This window comes from Ambystoma mexicanum, chromosome 4q (genome assembly GCF_040938575.1).
Source record: "Ambystoma mexicanum isolate Mex_15411 chromosome 4q, UKY_AmexF1_1, whole genome shotgun sequence".
NCBI classification, from domain to species: Eukaryota; Metazoa; Chordata; class Amphibia; order Caudata; family Ambystomatidae; genus Ambystoma; species Ambystoma mexicanum.
Window position 1 is genome coordinate 1247724919 of NC_090928.1, and position 27760 is coordinate 1247752678.

The following is a 27760-nucleotide window of genomic DNA, read 5'->3' on the forward strand; positions in this document are numbered from 1 at the left end:
ATCTTCCTTGTGCGGTCTGACTGCTGCTATCGCCAATCCCCTTGTGGAGGGCAAGTTGAACTTTTTGGGGTGTCTGAGTCCCAACGCATCAGGTGCTTATGGAGGGGTCGTCTTGGTCCCTAGTCCAGCTACACCGGTGCTCTCTTTGGGCCTTTTACCACTTTGCAGTGCTCACTCCTTAGCCCTGCTCAAACTCCTGGCCTGGGCTTTCAGGCTTGCATCAGTGCTTACTAGTGACTAATACTGTGGACCAGTTCCCTCTTTCCAACCTCTGGCAATCTTCTGCTTCAGCCATGAAAACAGCCTGGCACTGTGCAACCCACCTCAACTGGCTCCCAGCTCCATGCATAGCTTCCATTGGAGCCCCTTCCGACTATGTGTTTCACCTTGTGCTGGTGCCAGGAGCACGATCCAAGTTCATCCACTGTGCCGTCTGAGTCTTTCCATTGTAACGGGAGTCTGCTCCTCACTGCAGCTCATTGTGGCCCGGCTCCTCCCCCCTGGGAACCAAGCCCCCTTCCATCCTCAGCAGTCCCTTCCGGCCACTGCTCGCCTTCAAATGCCACAAGTTGATGCCCGGCACGTCCCGCTGCGAAGTCGAGCCCCTGCCGACATCCACGCAAATCACTGCTCAGGGCCGGGATCACTCCTCGCTGTGGGGGTAGCTCCCAGCAGCCGCCATCTTGAGGGGTTGGGTGCCTTCGTCAGGAGAGCTTCTTAGGCACTCGAGCCGCTATTATAGTGGCCAGAGGCTCACTCTGTCTCCGCTGCCTATTGCGCAGCTCTTGGGGTCTTCGATTGGTGCCGGGATGGTGAACAGAGCAGCTCACAGAAAGATGACTGGCCATCTTCAAGAATAAATTTTTTTTATTATATTCTTGTTATCGGTTAAACAAAAGCTCAACCTAAACAATACATCATATCGTCATACAAAAGAGCACAACAAACAATATGAATAATCACATAGCATCATGAATATAAAGATTAAAAATCCAATTTTAAACCCAACATTCAATTATACTATTCAAGATTGTTAAAAAATCCAATTACTGCCAATGAATTGAATTTTGACTCCCCGACAAACTTTCCTAAAATAGTCACAACCCTGTGTAATCCCACATGCCATAAATCTTTTAAAACATACAATCCGCAACCAGTATTCTGCAGATCGGTGGAAGGTGTTTGTGAGTTTTACCTCCCCATCAAGAGCACACAATCAACACTTTATACTATTAGATATTTCTTTTCATCTTCATAAAACCTTGTTCATGGGATACAAATTCCATTTGAACCAGATAGCCTTGCCGAGCCCTCTCGCCCGGAAATAAAATTAGATGGGGAGCCAAAGAACCTAAGTACTTGTGCTTGTGTACTATGTAATTCAAGTTAGTTCGAGCTTGTCATTTATCTATAGTTTCATTCCAATCCGACAGATGCAAATCTTTCTTTACTTTTCTTGGATCCTTCATAAGGTTGAATTTGGTCATGTTCACAAACATTAAATGTTTAAATTCTATCAGTTTTTGCTTCCATTACTTCTTTCAAATCTGCATATAAGGTGAAACCATTTACTGTTAACATTTTGTAATAAAAAGCTAACTTTTTCTAAAACCCTTTAACCCTCAGAGAATTTAAATCCAATCTCATAATCATCACTGAAGCGACGAAATTGGGAATACACATTACTTTTCACCATATCAAAGTCTCTAGGGAATAAAACAAACACATCAGTGTTTCTTGCAAAATCTCTACCCCATAAATAAGTTTTGGAATCAATCACCTTTCCTTCAAAACAATTAACCAAAGGTATTTACAATAAGAACTTTTAAGCTACTTCATTTGCAACTGCCTATAATAGGCCTTGATATAACCTTTACTCGTGCTCCGAAATGGAAAGCCCAAATCTATAAGATGTTCAACCAAACCCCACCTTGATCCATTAACGAACCAGTTGTTTCGAATTGTTTTGTCATTTGCTTTAAAATGAAAGATTTTCATTTTGATGCATTCTTTTCTAAAAAAGAATCCTTTGCATAACTAGAAAAAGCAGAAAGGTGTCTCTAGAGGCCTAATGCAGTACCGTCCATATACATTAAATCCTCTGTGTAGGCCAAGCAGGTCAGTCGAAGGTTTCTCATTTTTGGAGAAACTAAGGCTGTATACTCGATATTTTCACCAACATCTGAAATAATATAAATTGAAGAGGCAGGGAGCCAACGTGCATCCCTGCCTCGGACCATTTCTTGTAGGGATTTTTCAGGGGGGAAGATCCTTCCAGATTTCAACGAACCTGCTAGTTGGAGTTTTCATGGAGTCTCATTGTCTTAACAACCCTTGTAGGATTCCCCACTTAGGGAGATCTTCTTGGGTATCGACACCCTCCTTAGACCTGTGTTATTTTGCGAATGTTGCGCTGGAGACCATGGGGGAACTTCAATAGGGGGAAGAGGATCTTCCAGCGAAGTAATGAGGGTGTTCCTTTTCCCTGATTTCCAATATGTCAGGGTTCATTGACTGTGAAAGTCCTGAGGAATAACATTCGAATAGCATGCGAAAGACCAGAAATTCCAAGATGAGATTTATTCTTAAATAACACAATGAGATCAACTTCTTTTGCGATTACTTCTAATTTGTTCTGGATTGAGCCTAATACTATTGTATGTATACGTTTTTTTATATTGTTGAGAAGTCTTCTGGAACATTTTTCACCACCACACAAACTCTTCCTACATCTGTCCACCCTCCTAAAAGATGCTTTGTGACATTTGGGCACAAGGCCCCATTCAACATAGGGATTGGATTTAGAAAGTTAGGGAATTATTCTTGAGAACTGGTTTTCCTTACTGCATCATTACTTACCTTATTTTCAGGTGAATAATATATCATATGCACATATACAAACCTAAAGTGAATGTATTTATGTTTGATAACTGAGTGTTGTGTGATAATACTAATTGCTTGTTTAATTTTTCTGGTGTTTTCGACCTATAACAGAGTATATTTTTTTACTTATCCGTCCAAGTTGAATTATTGTGTGCTTAACTGTGTGGACTCATTTTGGATCCCTGACCCCACTCACTTTCTCCTGAGATTAACCCTTGATGACCCTCAAAGTTTACCTTGATTGGGTTTGGCTAACCTCTGAGTTCCCGTGTTCACCATAATTAGGGTGGCCTCCTAATATCTGTCCACCAGACCAGATTTTAGAAATCAATTTTAAGTGGTTTTCAGTCAAAACAAGAGCTCTCAGATCCAATAGGGCCCTGGCCGAGGTGATGGGCATTCAGAATACTCAGAAAGCAGCTGTGATCTGACCAGACTGTCAACTGTGCACCCCTCACCATTACCGTATCACATATGTGCCCTTAACTTCACACACATTTTGAGCACCTGCAATCCCTACGCACATATGATGAAGGAAATTCAAGTGTGTTTTGCAAGTGTGACCACAGTTTGGCAGTTAGCCGGAAGGCGACACACGCCGAACAGAAGGGTGAGTGGCAGCTCTAACATGTTCTGAAGTAGAATATTGATTTCTGTCAGAAGCTTGTTTGATCGGGGGAGGCACCAACTGAAATTACGATGTACACATTGAGTAGTTGTCTAAACCCTCAGACAAATCCTTAAACGATCAAATGCTTGAGATAGTAAGCAAGTTCTCTCTCCTTGATTTTCCTGGCGAGGGAGGGAGTTAGTCTTTATTTAGTCAATCAGCAAAGTGACATAACCTGGAGCGCTTAACTAAAGCTGCAAAAATACCTACCTTTTTTAATAGTGTTGCGTGGGAAAACTACTGTGAATAACGTCATCAGACATGGTGACTCGGATAAGCCTCACACATCAATGGTTACGGATGAAGACATTTTAAGGTTAATGAGTGTGCGTTGAGAGAACGAGCCACAGGTTTTGGAAAATATCTCACCCTCTTTTTACTCTGATGGGGAATGGGAAGATACAGAGGCTTCAATCACCTCTTGTGCATGAACGCCTCATCCTGTGCAGAGGCAATGTATTCCCTCTCCAATTAAAATCCTAGCGAGGGACCATCAGGGAAATGCAGTGTCGGCTTTAACAGCATTGAACTATGTAATCTCTGGTTTTGCCTCGTTATATGAGGATATTACATCAGAAAGTATGTTTATTTTCCTATCCTTTAGAACAGATTTTAGAACAAATGTTCAAAAAGCGATGGAAAGTAATAGATCAGAGTTTATTCTAAGGTTGTTGATAGGGGAGACAGCGGTAGCTGTATTGAGAGTACCCACCCCTAAGGCTCTGAATTTTCCAAGTGACTTGGCAGGTCTACTGGGAGTCGCTGGAGGTAGGTTTTCCTATGGTTGGAACCAGTAGAAGAAGCCCAAGAGCTATGGGCGCAAGGAAGATTCTGGTTGGGTCTGGAAGCTGAGAGCAACCCTTTTCAACAAATAAATGCAGCATGCACCAATGCAGGCCTCTTCAGGACCCTCTACCAGAAGGAGGCAAGCTGGTTCCAGCGACACACTGCACACGGGCGACAGCAGGCGTCTCTCCAGTCGCGGTCTAAGAAGCTCTTGCAAGATAAGATCCTTTGATGCTGCAAATCTGAAACTTGACGGGAAGAGGACTTGTGACACAAGCTTGCGCCACCAAAGTTCTCTGGACGCAAATGCAGTATGGTGACACTTATATCAAAGTAGCCCACGTGAGGGGAGAGCTGGTTTGTCCAGGGATGCTTTTAAGGGCTCAGACGGCTGGAGCTCAAGAAGGCTTTGAGACCGGTTGGTCCCACCAGTCCAAGGGTTTTATTTTTTTATATTTTTTTTATTGTTTAAAGCGCTGACCTAGCTCTAGAGCAGCAGAGCGCTGTACAGTGTGTGGGTAGCCGGCCTTCAGACTGGCATCTTTTAACAGCGCAGTACTGTTGGGTCTGAATCAATATGTGTATCAATTGCGATTAGTCCTTGATCAGGTGGTGTTGAAAGAGCCACGTTTTTTAGAAAAAGGGTTGAAGCACCGCAGACAGCCATTGCAGATCAGGTACTCCAGCAGAGCTTCACCAGGACAAATGCATGAAGGAATGCCAGGCCTCTTTGTGAATCGCCCGCAGATCTTCAGTCTGTTCTTCTACACCTGATACTTGGCTCCAACGCTTATCTGAAGAAATGGCTGCAGGAGTCCTCTTATCCTGAATGGAAATGGAAATGAAATTGAAATGATCTGCAGCGTTCAAGGAGTCAATCGGTTACCACTGTGGGTTTCGATCATACCCACCTCTCAGCCTCTATGGTACTATGGATGTGTACTGCGCAGCAGCTTTCCAGGGCGAATGCATGACAATATAAAGAATTACCTGACCAGAGAAGGGCAGGAAGAAGTCCAGGAAACAATATGGCCAAAGGACAAGGGTAAAATCATGTGGCACTGCCATTTTAGGCACCAGCCACGTTTAGTAGCCAAATGTGGTAAACGCGAACGTGCACACTAAATATAATGCAAAAATTGTAAAGATGGAACTGTGTGAAAGTGTAGGGTGATGGACAAATATCCCCACTACACTACACTGCATTGTAAGATGCTTGCAATGTTGGGTTCCCAAACAGGTAAAAAATAAAAAGACAAAAGCGAAACATAGTTTCCCAGTACTGACAGTCTGAAGGACTGATCAATTGCCCCATGACAAATGAGCAAAATGCAACACTTCTCTGTAAAAAGTCAGGGCAGGTTCAAAAACAAAAGTAAACTGTTTGGGAGTCCATAGAATAGGGTGGGTAAATTGCCTGAAGGAGAACTCTTTCCTAACAACCACCACTCAATGGCAGAGTTGTCTTGGGACTTTTCAGTTCGGGTCACTTAAGCAGTGATAAATAGTTCTTTGTCGTCTGTAATTCTTCATGGTTTTCAAGTGTCCAGCAAAATTAACAATAAATTCCTGCTGAGGCTGCCCATTTGGTGCCATGTCATTGTTAGGGGGTTTTACCAAAGTCCCATCTGAGACAAGACTTTAGAAAGCCCACCTTGGATGAATGGGGGACACTCCTTAGGTTTAGCCTGAACAACTACCCAAAGGTTTAATAGCAATGGCTGAGCAGACAGGCTTAGTCTTGGAGGAATGCGGGCTGTAGCGAGGCACACACACTGCTTGGAGCATACACTTAGTTCAAAGAAACACTTGAACACTAGGAGTTATATAAAAATAAGCATTTATTTTATATAAACTAAAGCTTATCAATTTTAAGACGGGTAAGTACTATCACTCAGTAGCATTAAACACAAAATAGTTGCAATAGCCAAAGCTAAATAATACATTAGAACAGTTCTAAGGTATGTGAGAATCCTGAAGGTATTTTCACTCCTACTCTCCTTGGATACTCTGCGCAGGTGGCCAGGGAAAGGCCATCACTCTTGGATCCTGACCCTGGGGGTGGAGAAGCAAGGGAGGATCACCTGGGTGGAGGATTTCTGAGGATTGGGAGTGGGGTGCCCTCGGGCAAGACATGGTATCCCCCTTTCCCTATTGACGACCAACTAGCCCGCCCGACTTTTATGGGCTGTTACAAGCCAGTTCCGCTCTTTTTCCAACATGTCACCTGATGGTACTAAGACGAGGAAGAGGAGACAGAGTAATTAACACACACACACACACCCACCCACCCACCCACCCACCCACCCACTCACTCACTCACTCACTCACTCACTCACTCACTCACTCACTCACTCACTCACTCACTCACCCACCCACCCACTCTCTCACACTCTCTCTCACACTCTCTTCTCTAGTACTGGGACGAAGAAGAGACAACCAAGAGTAATGAACACCACACACTTTGACCTCTTTAGTACTTGGACAAGGACGATGTCTGTAGATAGTTGCAAGGATTCGACATGTCCCTTTAATTGTGGTCAGGCAAGTCTCATTGAAGATCCACACTTTCAGCCTGTCGGGGGGCTGCAGGTGTGTAAAATGAGACCATTGCAGCAAAGAAGTGAGCAGCTGGGTGACCTGTTCAGGAAAAAGCAGCAGAAGACCCTGCTACCGAGGAGGCCGCCGTGGTGGGTCTGGACGAGGAGCCAGGACGCTGGCAACTTTCCAGGAATCTTACAGAGCCTATTGCCTGGGGCCGTGTAAGTGTTTGCAACCTGGGGGCCTCTGTGACCCGTGATCGGCAGAAGGAGCTGCGGGCGAGCCCAAGAGGGAGGAATGCTGTCTGCATCCAGAAGGTGTTGTTCTGGGAGCCGGCATGCAGAAGGAAGGCACACCGCAGCAAGCGGCGCACGAGAGGAGATGCCACAAGCTGGTGAATGTCAGAGGAGTACGCGTGAATGTCGGGGCGCTCCTGCAATGTTATTGAATGCTGAACTAAATGGAACTTTACACATTACACTCGGTGTCTATTGAATACCAAACTAAATGGAACTTTAAGAATTACATGAAACAAGACTCTTTAAATGTCGAACTAAATGGAACTTTACAAATTAAGCAAAATTCAGCTTATTGAATACCGACCCAAGTTGAACTTTGAAAAATGAAACAAAACTATGCTTACGGAATACCAAAGTGAATGGAACTTTAAATACAGTGAAACCAATGCATATTGTGAACCACATAAAAGAGAACTTTATAATTCAGCGGCATAAATGCTTAATGAACTTCAGGTGATGTGGAATACTGAAACTAAGCATTCTAAGGGTGGAATGCAGTAATCCCATACAGTTAAAGTGAATAACCCAAATGCCCAATTCAAAAGAAGTTACAACTGAGGACCCAAGGGCGACAAAGTGACATAAGAAGGTGGGTGTGGCTAAAATACCCTCAAATGATTTTTTATGAATAGCTGCTGAGCGTCAAGGCCTAAGAGTCTGAAAGGATCCGTAACAGGTAATGGCAAAGCCAAGAGGCTGAGAAGAACAAGCCAGGAGATTAAAAGTCATCACATCAAAGACAAGAGGCCGAGAGTTAGGGATCCTGGTTACATAGCCTGTAATGGGTGGACTGTTTGGTCTGACAACTGTCACTAGACCAGTGAGCCCTACACATTGAGAATTCAGAGACATTGCTGTAATGAAGTTAGTCTTGGGGAAGGGAACCCTTAGACTTGAGGAGCTACATTGTGTGGTCTGTGGAACAAAGACCCATGCTCTTTTGTTTTCTGTGAACAGTGGTGTTGGAAACTTGTGGAAGGGAAGCCAGAGGATTGGTTTTGTACTTGATTACCCTATGGATGAACTGTCAGGGAAATTTGTTTCTCCAGCATGGGGTCTGGCATGGATTCACATGCTCATGAATATTCCCCGTCAGGCTGGGAATCCTCGGTAAAGAAAAATCAGTATCCGTTTCCTTTCTGATCTGTCTTTCGTAGCACCAGGCAGAGAAGGAGACCGCATTTCTAAAAATGCCATCTCCAGATGGATAATCAGATGTATGCAATTATGCTATTCATTATCAATCAAAACACTGCCTTTTACACCAAGAGCTCACTCCACACGGAGCACAGGAGCTATTCTGGCTTTTATCGCAAATGTCCCCTTCGACAGCATTTGCAAAGCACATACATGGAGCTCAGTATACAGTTACACTCGGCACTACTGCATTGACACACATACCAAGACTGATACACAGGTGGGACAAGGGGTTCTGCTCCTTCTCACGACCCACCACTTGCTCCTAATATTGCTCGCTAATCTATGCATAGCATGTGATCTAAGCAGATTCCACAAGCCTCAGAAGGGATACATTACTCACCGTAATCGTATTTCTGATGCTTGTATCTGCTTAGATTCACATGCGCCCCCCCTTCCTCCCCTGAGAGAAGGTGCATAGATATTAGCTGAGCTTTCTGTTATCCATCTGCTTGGATACACCTGTACTTGCGCTACACTTCATGCAACCTCATGCCAGATTCAAACAATCGGAGGGACCACGACGCGTCAAGGACCATGGGTATAGTGGACGTCACACTAGAGATAGTATTACTGGCACACCCTGTCGACGTCCCTTTTCGAGTTTCTAAAACAACTGCAATACCCTGCAGCTTCCACTAGATGTCGGCCTATGCATATCATGTGAATCTAAGCAGATACAAGCATCAGAAATATGATTACGGTTAGTAACGGATCCCATAAACACACACTAAACCAAAGCGGGACTAAGGCACACCCTTTCCGTAAGCCATTGGAGGGAGATGCTTTAGAGGAAAGCAAGCCTTCCGCACTTAACCGTACATAATCCTGTGTCTGTATGAAGGTCCATAATGGGTCCTAATATTGATGGCAGTCCCCAGGCCATTAGCTTTTGCCACAACCTCTCCTTATTCACTTTGTCAAAGGCTGCTGTTGGGTCAATGAATAGGCTGCATAAGGTCAGCCTTGCCTTATGCATGTGCCTTAAGATATTTGCAACTTTGCATCATACAGGGGAATCTTGGCTGAAGGGGCATCTATCTAAGCCTTATAATTTGCTTTTCTAGGGATATTAGTTTGAAGTACTTTGTGGGTAAAGCTGCTTGCTGATGAATAGATGTTTTTCTTTCACAGACTTTGGGCCCAGTGCGAGGGGCCTTCAGATTCTGCCTAAATCTTTCCTTTGATGACCCGTTTCAAGGGTGGGTGCCCAGAGAATCCTCCCAATACTCCTCCTGGCCCATCATCTACTGACACATGGACGTAACCGTCCTCCTGATTCACCCATCTGAAGATTCTTATTCTCATCTGCATCAGAAGGATAATGTACTAGTTTCCTTTCCAAACTCCAACTTCTGAGTTGGAGATCCCTACATAACCTCAATTTCAACAGGGCTTGAGATGATGTCTTGATCATATAAAGGATATTAGACTATCAAATCACTTCTTCTTTCCATCTATGGGTTATTTCGGTATCAAAGCTTCTAAGGACTACCATTAGGCACTGGAGGGTGTCCTTTATCCTGGAATGCTACAAGGTGAGTTAGGTAGATGCATGCAGACATGGTGAGGGCTAAAGTTGCTTGTGACCCTTTTCAGAGACATGTGCAATGGGGGACATTTGTAAGGCTGTCGCATTGGCTACCCCATGTGCCTCTCTTTAGTAATCTTTGTTTCATGTACGTGAGCGCCATTGAGGATGCTCAATTCTGTAACTCAGTTTAACGCAATAGGTTGGGTTGCGCCTAGCAAAGCACCTGCAAGCACTGCTTTGCCGCAATCTCTGCTTCGGTGATCTCCTGCACGTGTGGATTATTGAACCTTTGTTGTGCTGTTTAAACATATCGATTAAGAAGCTCCGCCCCTGAGGCAAGGAGCCTTTAAGAGCCCGAGCGTGCACACACCAGCGCGGGCGAGCACATAGCGAAGAACCTGGAAGCACCGCTTTGCAGCGATCTCTGCTTCGGTGATCTCCTGCTTGTGTGGATTATTGGACCTTTGTTGTGCTGTTTCAACATATCGGTATTTGCTACCTTCTTGGGGACTTTAAAGTAGCCTGGACTTTAAATACAGTGGGTTAGAACACTGACTAATCCCGTTTCTTTGTATTTAGATCAAGAAGCTCCGCCCCTGAGGCAAGGGGCCTTTAAGAGCACCAGTGCACGCGCACCTGGAAGCAGCGCTTTGCTGCTTAGCAGCGTCGCTGCAGTTGAGCGTTTTCCCGGGCTTTGCTCTATTACTTTTTGAAAGTGGTGAGTTCACTAGCGTTCCCTGCTATGTATAAAAGACATTAGCAGGTCCTTTCCATTATGAACCGGGTTGTTTATACCCTGTGCTCTGATATGCCGGCGATGGGACGGGTACAACAAACAGGTCTGAAGCGTAAGCACTTCGAATTCCAGACCAGCCACCACAAGTCACTGCACACATCTACTCCGGTGCCCCGGATGTCTAAATTCAAGACAATGAGCAATGGGAAAAAACTCTGAATGCAGACATATGCTCTTTTTGCCAAGAAAAGACAAGAAAGCAGCCAACAAACTAGGAGATGATTCCTCTGACTGCCGAGAGTGATAGGACAGAAGCTGTTATGGAATCAACAGCAAATGTTGACAGTAAACGAACAGAAAATAATAACTGGGTGAAAGGGAAGGAGCTGGCTTCTATGAAGCACTGTGCTGCTCAATCTTCTGATTCACATGAGTTAGATAATCCATGTTTAATTCCTTGTGATGGTAGTTTAGTCCCGCCTAGCAAAAAGGCGTTGAATGTGTCTCTCTCTGGTAATAGTGTTACAAGGGGATTCTGTGCGCCCAATAGGCGATCCTGACTCTGAAGAAGTCAATCCGGGCTATGTTTCAAAAGACATGGTAGTGATAAAGCTCGAGTCCAATGAATCTGACTTCCTTCCAAAACAAAGCTCAAGGAAATGATCGTGTTCACCTGAGCTTTTCCGGGACATCAGCCAAGTCTCCTCTGAGCTGGAAGTATCACATGTTGCACCAACCCTACGAAAAAGGGACTCTGCAGTTAAAATGTTAACACCTGAACCCTCGGTTAAACTTATTGAAATAACATTAAATGCCCTAAATCTGACAATAAACACCTTGGTCAAATTATTTGAATCTCTGGAGACGAAAATGAATCTCCAGGCATCGCAGGTGGCCCTTATTTTGGACTGGCAGAAAAATCACAAGCCAGGATTTAACATTATCTCAGAAGTCGATACAGTGGGCTCAGGCTCTGGTCAGCTAATCAATAAGGTTTGTGCTTTGAATGCAGCCACACAAGATTCTAAGAAATCTAAACTGATTATTTTGCCTCACTTCCACTGATTGACCAGATTATTACAGTAAACAATCAAGATCCCGTAATATCGGGGACATCAGTCTTAAGTCGACACCGACTACAGCTGAGAAACGAGCGTTTACCATTTTCACCAAAGATGGTGAAATCAATATGAAAATATGAACTGCAAAGATGCGGAAAAATCCTGTGTGAAAAGAAAAAAGTAAATATGAGAGCAGCTAAAACTGTTACTAGTTCAGCTACTAAACAATGTTTTAAATATATAAAACTACCCCAAAAAGGTTTGTCCCTAGCTGCGAATACGGTTGCTAAGAAATCCTCTACCCTGGATATGGCTCGTAAAAATAGAACAGATGCGATACAGCCATACATAGAACCCTATGCTCCACTTGACAACCTTGTAGAAGTAGCCGATCGTTTGCAAGGTCGGACCTCTGTCGTAAGTAGCCACTCTCATAAAAAAATTCCAACTCAGAAAATTTCGAAAACAACTGACAAGGAAAGTGCTGCCTTAGATGCATGACGCAAAGAAATTAGAAAAGTAGATGCCTACATGGCTGGCCTGAGGCCGATGCCACTTGACAACACTCCGAAAATGGCCACCAAAGATAGAGACATGCAATCTGAAACTGGTAAACCGACAGGAAAGCTTGACAAACACCTAGCTACCAAAATCATGGATTCCAAGACTAATAGCGCACAAGATATGTCCTCTCAAACCATGAGAGTTGATGATCCGAATAACGCTCTTGGACAATTGAAGCTAGGGCAGAACATTGACAGTAAGTCAGCTACTTCTGTCACTGTTAGCGCATCCCAAGAATGTCATTATAACAAATTAAGTCCCACGAGGGGCTATGTGCAGGGTATGACCAGGTAGGTGGATAACATACTGAAATCATTAATGCTAACCAAATCTATTCAAGCCCCTGTAGTGCAAAAACCCAAAGAGGCTGAAAAAGGAAAAATAGTATTTCCCCTAGCACTTGCCCATTCCCTATCATAATCAGCTGTAGAGAGGCCCCCTTCACGCAGTATGATTTACATCGGCAAAGCATAATGGAATTTTTCTCTGATATGCCGGCGCTAGAAGACATAGGATCAAATTACATCGACCAGGTTGAATTCCTAAATGAAAAGGTACTGATCCTGGTGAGATTATGGTTGAGATCAAGGGTAGTGCTAAACACCATCTGGGGAGTTAAACAGCTGTTTGATATGGGTTTTGTTGTGGTTGCAGGTCCTGCTTTTGAAAACAATATGGAGGCTACCAAACTACCTATAATCGTCTCAGGTTGCCCAACTTTGTACATGAAACCCCCACCAAATCAGAAGATGTATGTGCTGAACGCATGTGTTTGCAATTGTGGTGGGAATAACCGCTAACTAAACTCACTCGTAGATCAACAAGTTTTATCATTAGTCTGTTGGAACACGTGGTTTTGTACATTTGCTAAATAATGCTAATAATGGTTTAGAAAAATCTGACCTAGTGGTTTTGCAAGAAACCTGGTTGACTGATCTTACCTATGTGGGATAACCATGATGTGCAGCTAGTTCCAGCATTGAGGGGTCTGAAGGGGCGTCCATCTTCTGTGCTTCTGACTGGGACTAAAGTTAATTCTAATATAACCTTGACTCCTTGGGCCACGCCAAATGCAGCTAACCGAAAATACAAGGTCACATGACTATTTATGCATTAGTTAACTTGTATTGGAATCCTAGGGTGATTTCTGATTAAGCCTTTATTCATGATCTGAATGATGTTTTTGATCAAATAGTACTTTCGCCTCACATGTCACATATAATAGTTGCTGGTGACTTAAATCTACATTGTTTAGAGCCCGCTCACCCACATAATCGGGTAAGAATGTCACAATGGAAGCATTTTTAACATCTCGTAATCTATACATGGTGAATGGAGCATGTATGGATAATATTCCGCCAAAACATACATGTTAAAGAGGAAAGCCATAATTGATTTTATATATGTCGATGGCAAACTGTTTTCCCAAATAATCCAGTTTAAAGTATTATCTACCACGCAGAGTGACCACAATATGCTTAGGCTGAAATGGCATGTAAATAATTGCAAGGATAGTTTGCAGCAGTTGCAAGGTAAGGGGTCAATTCAAATAAATAACGCTCTGAATCGCATAAAATGGTCAGAAAGCACGCTTGCCCATTTTAATTCTGCGCTGGAGACAGCTCTATGTAAACCTGAAAATACCTTTCGTGGGCAGATTACAAATTACTATGACCTGATGTTACTGTATTGTAACCATAAATCTGCAAACCCACATAGGTTGAAGACTTTACATACCTTTAACTCTGAAATTCAAATCAGAAAGGCTAGATTTCGCACATGTAAAAGGGAAGAATGAAGCTCCCCATAAATCTAAGGGCAGGTGCACTAATCAAAATCAAAACCAAGCATAAAAATTGGAGGGCACAAAAAGCTCTACTGTATCAGCAAGATGGGAAGATGTTAGTACTAATTCAAACTAAAAATCCGGCTCGAACATGGGCGACATTAAACCAGGTAGGTGCAGCCTCTCAAGTTAGTGTCCAAGTAAATGGGGTCTCTGAGCTTGAGTGGGTAACACACTTTAAAAAACTATATGCTAAACCAGGTTGTCTTGTCACAACATTGGAAGCTGTGAAGTCAACGCTGTTTAATTTAAATTTTGACAAACATGATATTGTCTACTTTATACATTTGAGCAAATCCAGAGCTCCGGGCCCTGGTGGCCTTTCAAACTCTTCATTGAAACAGCCAGAACTCTGGGTGGCTATCTTGTTTAAGATCTTCACCTATATAAATTCTACACAACAGCTTCCTCAATCATGGAAGCATTCAATTGTGATACCCATCTATAAAAAGGGTGATCGCATTAAACCGGAGAGCTATAGACCAATAGCTCGTCTTGATGCCCTAGGGAAAATATATAGCCATATCATGCTAAAACAACTGAATCACTGGACTTTAGCAACTAACAGGGATCCTTTCCAGGCGGGCTTTGGCACCATTCCCAACATAATAGCATTAAATATGCTGAGAGCAAAAGGGGCCACGCGAAAACAGCCACTTTATATGGCCTTTGTAGATTTCCGCGTGGCCTTCGATTCAATTGACGGGCAACTACTGTTTAACAAACTAAGTGCCTACAAGTGTCCCCCCACTTTGCTTACATTAATAAAATCGCTGAATACAAACACCTCAATGCGGGTGCGTCTTACTCTTCAGGGTCTGTTGTCTTCCACTTTTGGAACTTATCGTGGATTACGACAAGGATGCATTTTGGCCTCCACGTTGTTTAACTTATTCATTCGGGATATGGGGTGGAAGTTTGATGAGGCCTTAGCAGATGCTCCCAAACTTGGGCAACAAAAGTTGGCTTGGCTGCTCTATTCTGACGATTTAATTTTGTTGTCACAGACACCTCGGGGACTGCAAAATTTGCTACTTAAACTGGAAGAGTATGCAAAAGATAACCTTCTGATTAATACCGAAAAAAGGCAAGTTGTTATATGTGGGATAAAAGTGGGGAAGAAATGGAGCTCATTTGCATGGAAATTACAACAGTCGAAATTAATGGTCATAGATCAGTACAAATACTTGGGCGTGATGTTTAGTTGTAAAATCGCTAGCCCCACTTTTCAAAGAACTGTAGAGTTGAAACTACAAAATCTAGTTTCTCAGGCTAAGATTCTAGCTCACAAATATGGTAACGTTTCATACAGCCACATTATGATCTTTTTTCAACAAAAAGAGGTCCCAACTATTACATATGGTGCAGAAGCGATGTTGCCTTGGGATCCAAGAAAATGGGAGAGGCTTGCTTTTGGAGGGCCATTTTGAAACTCCCTGACTGTGGTCCAATGGCTCTGAGGTTTGAACTAGGTTCTCTATCTTTAGCTATACAGGTGGCCTGGAGAACATGCTCCTTTTTTAGGAAATGTTTGTTGGGTGTCGAATCGCGAACGGTACTCAGCAGTGTGGCACACTATTTGCTAATATCAACAGGCACATTTCCAACCACATGGAGGAACAATGTGTTGGATATAATGATTTCTGCTGATTTGTCGATTGATGAATTACTAACTAATCCAGATAAATTCAAGCAAAAATTGTACAGATATGATTAAGTGTGTACTCGAGAGAAATGCACTAAATATAGTGATTTTAATGTGTTAATGTTTGGACATAAGAAGCTAGGCCAGATGGCGGACTATTTAGCGTGCCGTCCTTCTTCATATATCTGTAATCAGTATTTGAGACTGAGAATGAACTTGTGGGCCACAAATGAAATGTGTGCCAGGCGCTGTATTATATCTAAGGGAATGAATTTCTGCCTATTTTGCAAAAAGACTGCACATAAAGAAACTCTGCAGCATTTAGTAGTAGTGTTCCGCACAGAAGTCAGAACGGGAAACGTGTTTTAAAAATCTTATGGAATTGGTACGTTTAGATTTGCGATGATATTTGGCAAGCTCTTTTTGCCACTACTAGAATGTGGGTCAACATTTCTCTGGTACAGTTTCTTGCCATGGTTTTGTTACACCTTCTCTAAACAGCTGTTAAAAGGGTGTAGTCTGTGATAAACTGTCTATATAGATGGTAAGCAGTCGGCCTATTGTGTTCCTATCTGTTTCTATTTGAATTCATTTTATTTGCTGTTTTATTGTAACCTAATGTGTTTTAAATGTATATGTGACAAATCTAAATAGAGATGAAATTGTATGATAACATGATTTGTATGATATGAGATTTTGAAAGGTTGCAAAGGGTTCATTTATACTGTTGGTTGGCATAGTACTTGTTGTAATGTTGATCCATTGGGGTGGGGAGTTGAACTTTTACTGGGTAAAACCCTTTTTGTTCTTATTTGTGAAGTTGGTTTGTGTGTTTTCTCCATATTCTAATTTGTTTGTATTTGCAGAAGTGGTCAGTGCATCCAAAGAGGTTTCTGATGTCCTCCTTTGTACTGCTGAATCGGATGGTAAGTACCATGCTTGTTCTATTGACAAAGCTGAGATTTCTACAAAGGTAAAGGATCTCTCATGAATGCAACCTCAGTAAGGGTGTGTGCTAGTGGGAAAACGGATTGGCATTGTTTTAGTCTGCAATAAGCAGCCTAAACAATAATCACACAATGAAGTGGTCTTTTTGGTTTTGCTCACACAAATTCATTTAAATCTGTGACATGCTCCTAATAGTACATTAAAAGGACATACATTGTCCCATTGTGGATACTTGCAGCTCTGCAACAAGTGGGTCTTCAATCACACCTTACGTACATGTGACTGCAGCATAAACACAGTGCACTCTGAAACACTTGGTCCATAAAAATGTCACTGCAGTGAAATTTAACTGTGAGCAGTTTGGGGCATTCCCTCCCTACCATTTGTCATCTTAGAAATAGCTTCTCGAGCACCAGCTGTCTTCTGGAAGTTTTGAAGCCAGTTGGGGTTTCAGCGTGGTTCCGCTCGGTGCCTTTGGACTGCCAGAATGCTGGCTATGACATCTGGGGAGGTACTTGTTGGAGTCAGCAACATTCTACAACCAACATTTCTGTTCCTGCATCATGCCCAACAACCTTCTGCCAGACAAACCCTTACCGACATCCACTTTATCATTCCTTCGCCAGATCTTTAGACCCCTCATATGATCTCTATGCTCTGTCCTGTCTCCTCCTCTCCCATTAATGGTGGCACCCGCTGGGAAGTGCGTATGGCTTCATTTGAGTCATCATTAATGTCTACCTAAATGGCACTGTCATGGTGCAAGGCCCTCAGCCCAATCTCTGACTCTTTGATAGGCGGTTCCCTCGCCTCATCAACTTCCTCTCATCTCCAGCTGTCCCCTACTTCCCCTCCCTTGGCTACCTTGCCCTTTTCTCCTTCCTCCTCTGCCCCATCTCTACTCCCTCCGCAGGGAGTACCTCTGATTTGTACCCCTCCCCGGAAGGTCTTTAAGGCTGGCAACCTTCTTCATCTTGCCACCCTCAATCCTCGCTCCGCTGTCAAACACTCCTCTGACACCTGCTACCTCCTTGAAGAACTTGACCTCGATGTCCTTGGTCTTACCAAGACATGGTTCACGGCCAGATCTCTCACGAGCTTTGACACTCTTCTCCCTGATGGCTACAAGATCCTCTTTGCCCCCAGATCCACCCGGCCTGGAGGGGGTGTAGCCCTGATCTTCCCTGAGTGGATTCCTGCCTCTATCATCCCCACTCAGACTTACTCCTCTTTTGAATGCCTTGTCTGTAGGCTCTGTCTCTCTCCTACCCACTCCCTTACTGTTGCTACTCTCTACCGTCCCCCTGGTTAAGTCACCGCTTTTCTCTTTCAGTGGGCAGACCTCTCCTACGCCCTCCTGGCCTCTACCTCTCAACTCCTCCTCCTTGGTGACCTTAACATCCATCTTGATTCTCCCTGTTCCTCATCTGCGCTCTTTCGTGACCTCTGCTATTCACTCTCCCTCTCTATCCTCCCCTCCGGCCCGACTCGCTCTGCTGGCCACACACTTGATGTCTTGATCTCCTCTGGCCTCCCCCTATCTACTCCCCTCATCACTCCTCTTTCCTGGAGTGATCACTGCCTCCTCTCCGCTCATCTTCCCATATCTTACCCTCAAGCCAAGCCTACCCCAAGACTGCCACCCACCTTCTCGGACATCCGGCCCATGAAGCGTGTGTCATTTGAGTCTTTTGCTGCCACCTTCTCACCCCCTTCTCCACTCCAGGCTGACTCACATCCTGACACAGCCCTGTCTCTGCTCTACTCCTCTATTTCTGGTACTCTTGATGCTCTTTCCCCTGTCATGAGTGCAATTCTTGGTATGACTCAGACCTAGCTACACTTAAACGTAAGTGTAGAGCGGCCGAGAGGAAATGGAGGGCCTTTTGCTCATCCTCTGACAAACTGGCTTGCCACCTGCTCCAACGGCAATACCGTCTCTCTGTACGCACCAAGAAGCTAGTCCATATACAAGCCTATGTCTCTGCGGCATCTAACAACTCGGCCAAACTCTTTAAAATCTGCAAGGAGCTGGCCAACCCTGCTGCAGTATCCATTCCTCCTCTGGCCTCTCAGGCTCTTTGCAATGACCTTGCCTCACACTTTATCTCTAAAACCCAGGACATCTTGTCCCAGGACTCTCCTCCTCTCCCCTCTCCCGCTCCTCTCCCTTCTCCTTCTGTGCTTGTTGACCCACCCTTAGCTACCCCCCTCCCTCTTTCTCTACCTTTCCTCTTTTCTCCCCTGATGAGGTCGCCAGACCAGTCCGATCTATGAAAGTCTCATCAAGACCGGTCCATCCCTGCTCCTCCAAAACCATCAAGGACCACATTGATACCCTCTCTCCGGCCCTTGCCAATTTCTGCAACCTCTCCTTTGCCTCTGGATCTTTTCCCCTCCCCTCTTAAGCACTCCCTTGTGCATCCTCTCCTCAAGAAACCCACAGCTGATCCCTCTTGTCCGGCTAACTATCGCCCAATTTCCATTACTCCCATTTTGGGTAAACACCTGGAAAAGCTTGCCATCTCTCAGCTTAACCTTCATTCTGACTCTGTTGGCTCTCTCCATGACCACCAATCCGGCTTCAGAGCTGCCAGAACTGCCCTCCTGAACAATTTGTGAAGACCTGCTCTCCAACATTGACGCTAACATTCCCTCTGTCCTCATCCTACTTGATCTCTCCTCTGCTTTTGACACAGTCAACCATACCACCCTGCTCAGTCGTCTCCTTGACAACCTGGGTATCACCGATCAGGCTCTGGCCTGGCTGACCTCCTTTCTCTCTGATCGACCCTCCCAGGTACAACTTGGGTCCTTCCTATCCTCTATCTCCCTCTCTACCTGTGGTGTTCCCCAGGGGTCTACCCTCTCGCCCTGGCTTTTCAACCAATACCTGGAAACTCTTGCCAACTGCATTTCCATTTTCTGCTCAAATTTCCAGTGCTATGCTGACGACACCCAACTCATTTTCAGGCTTCCTTCAGCCACCTCCTCTCCTGCCCTCATCTCTGACTGCCTAATCGCCATTCACAATTGGTGTGCCGCCAGTGATCTTTGATTGCCAACAAGACTGAGATCCTCCTCATTGGTACACCCACTTCATCCTTTGCCCCTCACTCTCTGTCCGGCCTCCCTTGGCCGCCCTCCTGCCCCTACCTGCGAAGCTAAGAAACTCCACACTTTCCTTTACGCACACATCTCTGATGTCTCTAAAAAGTCAAACTTCTTACTGCACCTCCTTAAAAGTACTCTTCCTTTCCTCTCCTTCCCTCAGAAGCTCACGGTCTCCCAAGCTCTGATTCTCTCTAGGTTGGACTACTGTAACAGCCTCTTTCTAAATCTACCTGCCTCCACTCTCTGCCCTTTGCAACTAATCCAGAACAGGACTGCAAGACTTTTCCTTGGCCTCAAGCACTGAGATCGTATCTCTCCAGCTCTGAAATACCTTCATTGTCTCCCTGTGGTTGCAAGGATTACATTTAAAACCCTTTGCATCGTCCACAAGGCTTTCTGGGGCCTGTGTCCAAAATACCTTCAACTATCGCTCCGTAAATACCTCCCCGCTCGAGCCCTTTATTCCTCTACCTCTAACTCCCTCAGCGTCAGTCGTTTTTCAAAGAAACAAGTTGGTGGTAGATCTGTCTTCGGCTGGGGCTTCCCTCTGGAACTGCCTCCCTGCCACCTTGAAACTTGAGAACATCTACGGTTCCGGAAGCTCCTCAAGACCTTCCTCTTCACCTCTGCCTTTGCCCCTCTTCTCCCCTGCTGATCTACTTTCTCTCTGCACTGCTGCACCTGGCCACCTATGCCAGTCGGAAGCCCAGGTGTTGCACTCAAATCCAGAGCTGTGACGAATCATGGAGTGATGTCACTTTTCCCCAAGGGTGAACGCTTCCCTCTAAGGCTAGGGTGGTGTTGCTGCTAGCCAATATTCCCCTAGAGGAGATACTATGCGAAAGGACCTTTCCAGGGAGGACTCTCCTCTTGGAGACGAGGGCGATCACCTGGGATATAGCCGAATTAATGGCGTCACTCCCCAACATTCTATAGCCCTCCCCACTGTTCAGAACCATTTTATTGGAAGTAAACCTTTATATTGTTGTAACACCGGAGATTAAGCTAAAGCCGAAGTACTAGAACGAGCACAGGAGACATGAAGGTAATTTACTTTACTGCGCTAGTACTGGTACGAGGAGGCTCTGAGGAGGCTTGTTTTCAACAGAGATAAGGATTTTTACAATCTGCATGAGAGGTACTGGATACAATGTATAAAAAATAACAAAGGACTATCAAATGTGTCAAGCTCAGCTGTGTCAAACACCACTGAGTCTGGTAGCAGGTGTGGAGGCAAACCAACAAACTAGATCCAGGCGCTGCCGAGAGAGAAGGAAGATGATGCCGGTGAAGTACTATGGGAGTCGTCCCCCACAGGTTCTGCAGGAGAGAAATCAGGCAGAAGACTGAGCAGCAGAGCTGAGCTGCGGGACAGACTGGAGCAGTACCATGCAACCAACGGAGCAATGGCAGCGAACTAGCAGATCAGTAGAGAAGACTCATGGTTCCAGGAATTCCCTGTGACTTACCACAATCCCTCATAAGGTAACTGGAGGTAAAGGAGACCCGTAGCGGACACAGGAATAGAAGCGAGACTGGTTCACAAAGCTCTCTTGCTTCAGTAGTGGGGAGCCTGCTACTGGGTATAATCAGCGAAGGGTCTGTGACCCGAAAGCAAATACTGAGAGTATTTGAGAAAATCTCGCCCACCAGTGGTGGGTCGGAGACCTTAACCATTGAAAACCAGGCATCTGAGGAGAGCTTCCTCAGAGCAGCAACAAGAAGCCCACTGACCACTAGAGAAGGGTCTGGGACCCCAACAAAAGGAAACTGATCAAACAAGGAAAACCTCCTTGTCGCAGTGACGGCATGAAGCCCATTGATCAAGAAAGTAGGATTTAGGACTTTTGCTAACAACCAACCAGGGCAAAAGTGGCAAAGTGTACATCAAGCTGAAGATTGTATAGATAGTGAGAAAGAACTGTGCCAAGCAATACTAGGAGCAGAGAGTCATTCTCATGTTCCTTAACTGGGCGTTGTGCAAGAGACGCCAGGGGAAGGGAGTCATTCCGCCTGGTTTAATTGAAAACTGTATAGATCTACACCAGGATAAGGGAGCCACTCTCCTGGACATGGAATTGTATAATAAATAAATGCCCAATAAATAAAGGCTGTGTGAAACCCGAAAGCCATATGAAGGGAGTCATTCCCCCTGGCATTCCTGTTGCAAGAGAACATTCTTTTAAACACTATCCACAGCATCTAACTCCACTGACACATCTGCCAGAAAATGTAATCAGCACACTGCCTGATATCGGACTTTTTGTAGAATTATCTGCCAACGCACCCTAAGGGAAGTGTACGTGACTCCATTTTCTCATCTGAGAGATCGGGTGGCAGTATCTACCGGCCCTCTGGTCTGATCACTTTGTTCTTCCTTATACAATTTCCTGTACTACCCCTATTAGCTGCATGCCTAACACACACTGCCAACGGTTCACTAGAGGAAGGTATCCCCCACTGTTGCTGCTAATCATCTTGTAGGAATCACCAGTGATATCATTGCCAAAGAGAAGCAGGATTCCTGGTTTAATGCCAAACTATGGTCTATGAAGCAATTATGTCACCAATTGGAGCGTAAATGGAGAGTGGAATATGCTCTAGCCTCCACGTTTAATTATAAACAGTCAATATTTCGATATCAGGAAGCCGCTAAATCTCAACCTTTTAGTCAGCTGATTATATCAGCCTCCTGCTCAGCGGCAATAGAACTCTTTAAAGTAGCAGACGAGCTCTCATCTGTTCTCATCAGCTCTCATCTGTAACTCCTTCTGTTGATCCTCTACAAAGTAAAATGTTAAATGTGATCGTATTAGCTATTTTTTGATACAATTCACAAATCTTTTGTTGGTAATTGGACTGATGAGTCTGAAGACGGGCTCTGGAAGCAGCCATGAAATGAAATAATCATTCCCAGGATGGCTTAGTTTGAGCCTGTTACAGACCATATGACCAGGGCGGCCGTTCAGAAATTGAAATCATCCTCCCCGGCTGTTTAGATTTTTCTATTGGTGCTTACCGGCAGAGGTTATTCCACTTTTCACTGCAGCATTGCAGACTTCTTTCTCTCCGGGCTTTGTTTCTGAGAATTTGAAACATGCATTTGTTCCTCTTTTACTGAAAAAGCCTCCGCTTAACCCAGCTTTGGCCTCTAATTATCAGCCAGTATTTCTTTTGCCATGTGCCATGAAACTTATGGAGGCCATCGTCCCTCCACAACCTTCACACTTTTTAGAATCCAGAGGCCTGTTCCACCCATTTCAATCTGGCTTCCGCCTTATGAGGGGTACGGAGTCTGTGATGATTTCTGTCCTGGATGACTTGGCAAGACCACAGCGAGGTTTATGTTGATTTTGCTTGACCTCTCTGCAGTCTTTGATACTATTGACCATGGTATCTTGCTGAAAGGCCTGGAGATGGCAGGAATCTCTGGGGCACATCTTCCCTGTTTCACATCTATCCTTTCGCGGCGTACGCGGGCAGTGTCGCCATTTCCTTTTCAATCCACCTGGTCTCGTGGGGTCCCCCAAGGGTCCTCTTTGTCACCGCTTCTTTTTAATACGAATTTACGTCCACAGGCAGATTTAATCCAGGAGCACAGGGTACGGGTCTATACCTTTGCCGATGACACGCAGCTTCTTTTTCTGCTAGACTCTCCAGAAAGTGACCCCCCCCCATCTCAATTGAGGAACTGCCTTATAGCAGTGTGGGAGTGGATGGGCAAAAACTGGTTAAGTTAAACGATGCAAAGACTGAGATCATGACGACGGGCGTTGCTGAATCGCAGGCGTCCTGGACCACTGACTTTTGGCCAGTTTCTCTCGGGCCATTTCCGGTCCCTTCTAATTCCGTCAAAAATCTGGGTATTAAAGTCCAGGCCTCGGGTTCCCGGGAGCTGCACTTTGCATCAGTATGCAATTCTGTTTTTTTGAAGCTTAAAATAATGAGGAAGACCCTGCCATTTCTTAAGAGTCTCGAGCAAAGGTGAGGTGGTTGCCTTGATTCTTGGGTCCATTGACTACTGCAATGGAATCCATCTTGGCCAACCAGCTTTTTTGGTCCAAAGACTACAGCTTATTCAGAATCCTGCAGCACATCAGGCTCGTGGAGCTGGTCGAATGTCCCACACCCTAGATCTTCTTCGGCAAATGCACTGGCTTCCTGTGTGGAGCCGTATTGAGTTTAAGACCCTTTGTATTACTCAGCAGGCATTTTATCAGCTTGTTGCTGAGTATTTACAGACAAAATGTATTCCCTACATTTCCTCAAAGTGGCTCCATTCAGAGTCTCAAACTTTTGATGGTCCCTCATTTTTGAAGAACTCTGGGAGTTTTGCCAAACCAATCAAAGTACGTCTGGTATGTGGAATTCGCTACAAAATCTGTGAAGCATTGATGATCATTTAGCATTTCGGAAAGCCCTCAAAACACATTTTCTAGTTTCTGCTTTGGTTTAAAGGTCTCCAGAGTTGATCTCCCCATGCTGTTTATTAGCGCCTAGATGCAGTTTGCCCATAGATTTGCCCTTTATAAATGTTGTTGCATTATATACATCACATTACATCAGCAAAAGGGAGACCTTCTCCTGGACAACGAACTTTGTTAGATTATCCTTAGTTGTAGTGTGAGAGATGAAAGTAGGTTGTGACACAGTGTTAGGGAGAATTCTCTGTTAAGGCTAATTTCCCAAACCTAGTGAGTCCCCCAGCAGCTTTGCTGGATTTTTTTTTTTTTTCTCCTGCTAAGCGTGAGACTCTTTTTCTCCCACTCGAATGTCCTTTGACTTTGTAATGTGTTTTATGGGCTATGGGGTCTTTTACTCGATAGGGATTCATGTGTTTTTGGTATGTGTTACACAGCACCCTCCGTGCAGTAACGCAGGGGTGTCATAGTGACCCCCAAACATAGACTCCATACCCTGGGACTGACTACTGTCTCCCAGGGCATGTAAAGTCACCATTGGCTTTTAGCCCAAATTTGTGAACAGAACCAGTACAAACCATCATATTGTGGAAGTACTGGAAGGGGTTAATTAGATTTCCCCTGGGTCTGTTTTCAAGGGGGCACTGTGCAGTCCCCCCTTGTCGAGTTTCTGGCTGGTGGCAGTGGTTACCACGCAAAATATTCCTTAAGAATGTTTCCTATGGGATTTTCCCATTCATTTTAAACGCACCACTTTTTGGTGCAATGTTAAAGATACCGCTGGGTTATTTATTTAATATTTATTCCCCGGTTGGGTCTTTTTGCCAGGACTCGGTTTTAAAATGGCGTTTGTATTCGCCTCTGTAACTCCAACCCAAGTCGAGCCCTTTGTTCCACCTTTGGCAGGCTTCTGCACAGAAGCCTCCAAAAGTGGTGCCACTCTGTCTGGGTCTACAGGATGTGTGGGAGGGGGGGGATAGGCACCCTGGACTGAGTTGCCTTGGCAACTCAAGTCGCACTCTTGTGTGATTGGCCCAGTGGTGAGCCGCCCGGCTCACCACTTAGCATGTTTGACAGCTAGGACTGATGAGTGGGGGTTTTCTGCATAAAAGCAGGGCTTTGGGGACTGGAACTTTAGAAGTCGCCACAGGACCTAAAGAATCTGAAGAGGGAGAAGCTGAGCCGACCAGCAACGACGACACCACCGGTGGAGCCCTGCTGAACCGACTCGCCACTTCCCAACGACGGAGAAGATCATCTTCCAGGAGAGTCTTCTTCCTTTGAGCTGGTGGGGTAAACCAGTTCGCCTCCTGGATCGTCTCGTGGTCGAATCGCCCCTGCCAAGCACCCCGGCAGCCGGATAGCCACGCTTCACCACTACCGCAAATAAAAGGAGCGTACCTTTTAATCGTGAAACTCCGCGGCTGGTTTCTTCCCTGGCAGTGCAACGACCTCCAGCTTTCCTCCATGTCGAGATCTTCTCTTCCCCTGGATGAAGCACCGACTTGCACCCACTGCCAGGAACAATTGCCCCTCTGGAGCTTTCTCACCATTTCAGGTACTGTGTCCCGCCGGGTCTCCCTTGCAACAGACTGTCCAAGGTGTCCCGTAAATCCTTGACTCTATCCTGGGGTGACCTCGGACCTGTTAACTAACTTTTCTGAACTGATCCAACTCCTTTTTGAACTATCTGCAAATACTTTTAAAGTGTACTTCAACTGTGTGATCTTGGGCACATTTCGCCTTGCTCTCTCCAAGAGTGGGCCTGGCCTATGAACTTTTTGCTCTACAGTAGACCCTGCCTTACTTGACTTGCTGTTGTGTGCTTTCCTAATTCTGCCTTTTCCCTCCCTTTTGAAATAATTATTGGAGTGCCATCTTAATTAAGCGCTCATCTCTGTTTTGATAATAAGTGGTGTTCTTTTCCTAAGACTTGTCGAATAATTGATCAGGGAGATGTATATATTTCTAGTAACTGTGTTTGAACTTGCTTGACATATTAGTGCCAGTGTATTTTTTACAAGTGTTTTTTTAAATAAATAATTATATATTTTTATACCAAAGCTCTGGTCAGTGTTTGCTTGTGCTACTGTAGTTTTGTACCTAATGTGTATACTCTATATACTGTCTAACTCTTCTTGAGAGAAGTCTGACTGCTCAGCCACAGCTACCAGGTAAATCTGGGTGGTACAGACTGCTACCAATTTGGTTTACTGCCAACACCTGTAGTCTTAAACTTTTTGCAGTGGTCCCTAAGGGAACTGTACAGGTTTCTGCCTAACACACAACATGGAGTTTGTTTTGACTGACATTCTGACTGACCCTTTAGTATTAGTTTTGAGGCAGGGAAACCCTGGGATAGTGGGGATAGTGAGAACCTTTTTATACACAAATAAGCCTATAACCACCACCATGCCACCTTTGTGTCCGCTTCCTTCTTCAACACCCTTACAATGCGTGTGTTAGGCAAAGTTTGAATGCAGTACCCTCTGGGAACACTACAAACAACTATGACTACAGGTATAGGCAACCCAACCTTTGGTATAAGTTTGTACTACACAGTTTTGGTATCGTGTTGAACAGCCAGGCTTATGTCAAGAGGGGAAATGTGAGCTGTAGTGGAGTTACACAAAGATTCACAGTTACAGGTATTCAAATAAACTCTTGCACTCAAGGTTTCTTGCATAAACAATTAATGTATTTATCAGTCAGTTATAACGCCTTCTTCAGAAGGGGGCAATAGAATAATAACACACAAATATACTTCATTACTGTACACTCTGAGTTTCTGGATCACACAAGGCCCTTTTGGTACAGACAAAACCTACACCCACAGGTGACTTCAGTAACACAGGGGCTGGAGACATTAATACCTTACTGTTGGCATAAAGAATACTCTTTAAAAAGTAAGTAAAATGCAAATGTTATTAGAACACAAGAAATACAAATAGTCATAAGCAGGGCAAATACTTGCAGATAGCTCTGAGAAGAGTCATTAAAATCAATAGGCTAAGCCAATAGGCCAAAGTCTTTGTATAGGATGCAGCACTTCAGGTAAGTAAATGGAAATGTCTTTGCACATGTTCTTAGGAGTCTTTGAGAACATGAAGAATCCAATGTAGGGCCACAAGCCGATTAGACTTGTGAGTTGCAGAAATTACAAGCACTTCCACAGTAAGAGGTAAGTCCTCTTAGACTAGTTTTTACAGTGCTTTAGTAAAGAAGAAAAACATGCAGCTGAAGACTTCTGTTCCTGTACAGCTCTGCAGATCTCACTGTTCCTGGGCCTCAGTCGTGGGGACAAGAGGGAGGACGTCGGGGGACTCCTGCACTGTACTGGCACGGTCAAAGCTGGCAACCGGCAAGCTTTACTTTCAGTGGCTGTTTCGCGTTTCAGCTCCTTGCGGTACAGAAAATAGCAATAAGCGCGGTTCCTGGCTGTCAAAGTGGACTTTACTCACATCTGATGTCCCACACTCAACTGAGTGGGGTCAGGCTTGGTTAGTCCTGCTTCG

The 27760-nt window shown here is 44.7% G+C and overlaps 1 protein-coding gene across 5 annotated transcripts in view; it reads left to right on the forward strand.

Moving 5' to 3' along the window:
- LOC138468321 (exportin-5-like) overlaps positions 1–27760 on the forward strand; it is a 2334215-nt gene that overhangs the window by 1558961 nt on the left and 747494 nt on the right. For all 5 annotated transcript variants that reach the window (XM_069608827.1, XM_069608826.1, XM_069608825.1 and 2 more), the window contains one exon: positions 16629–16688. In XM_069608827.1, coding sequence (XP_069464928.1) covers positions 16629–16688 — 60 coding nt within the window. The remainder of the gene's footprint in view (positions 1–16628; positions 16689–27760) is intronic.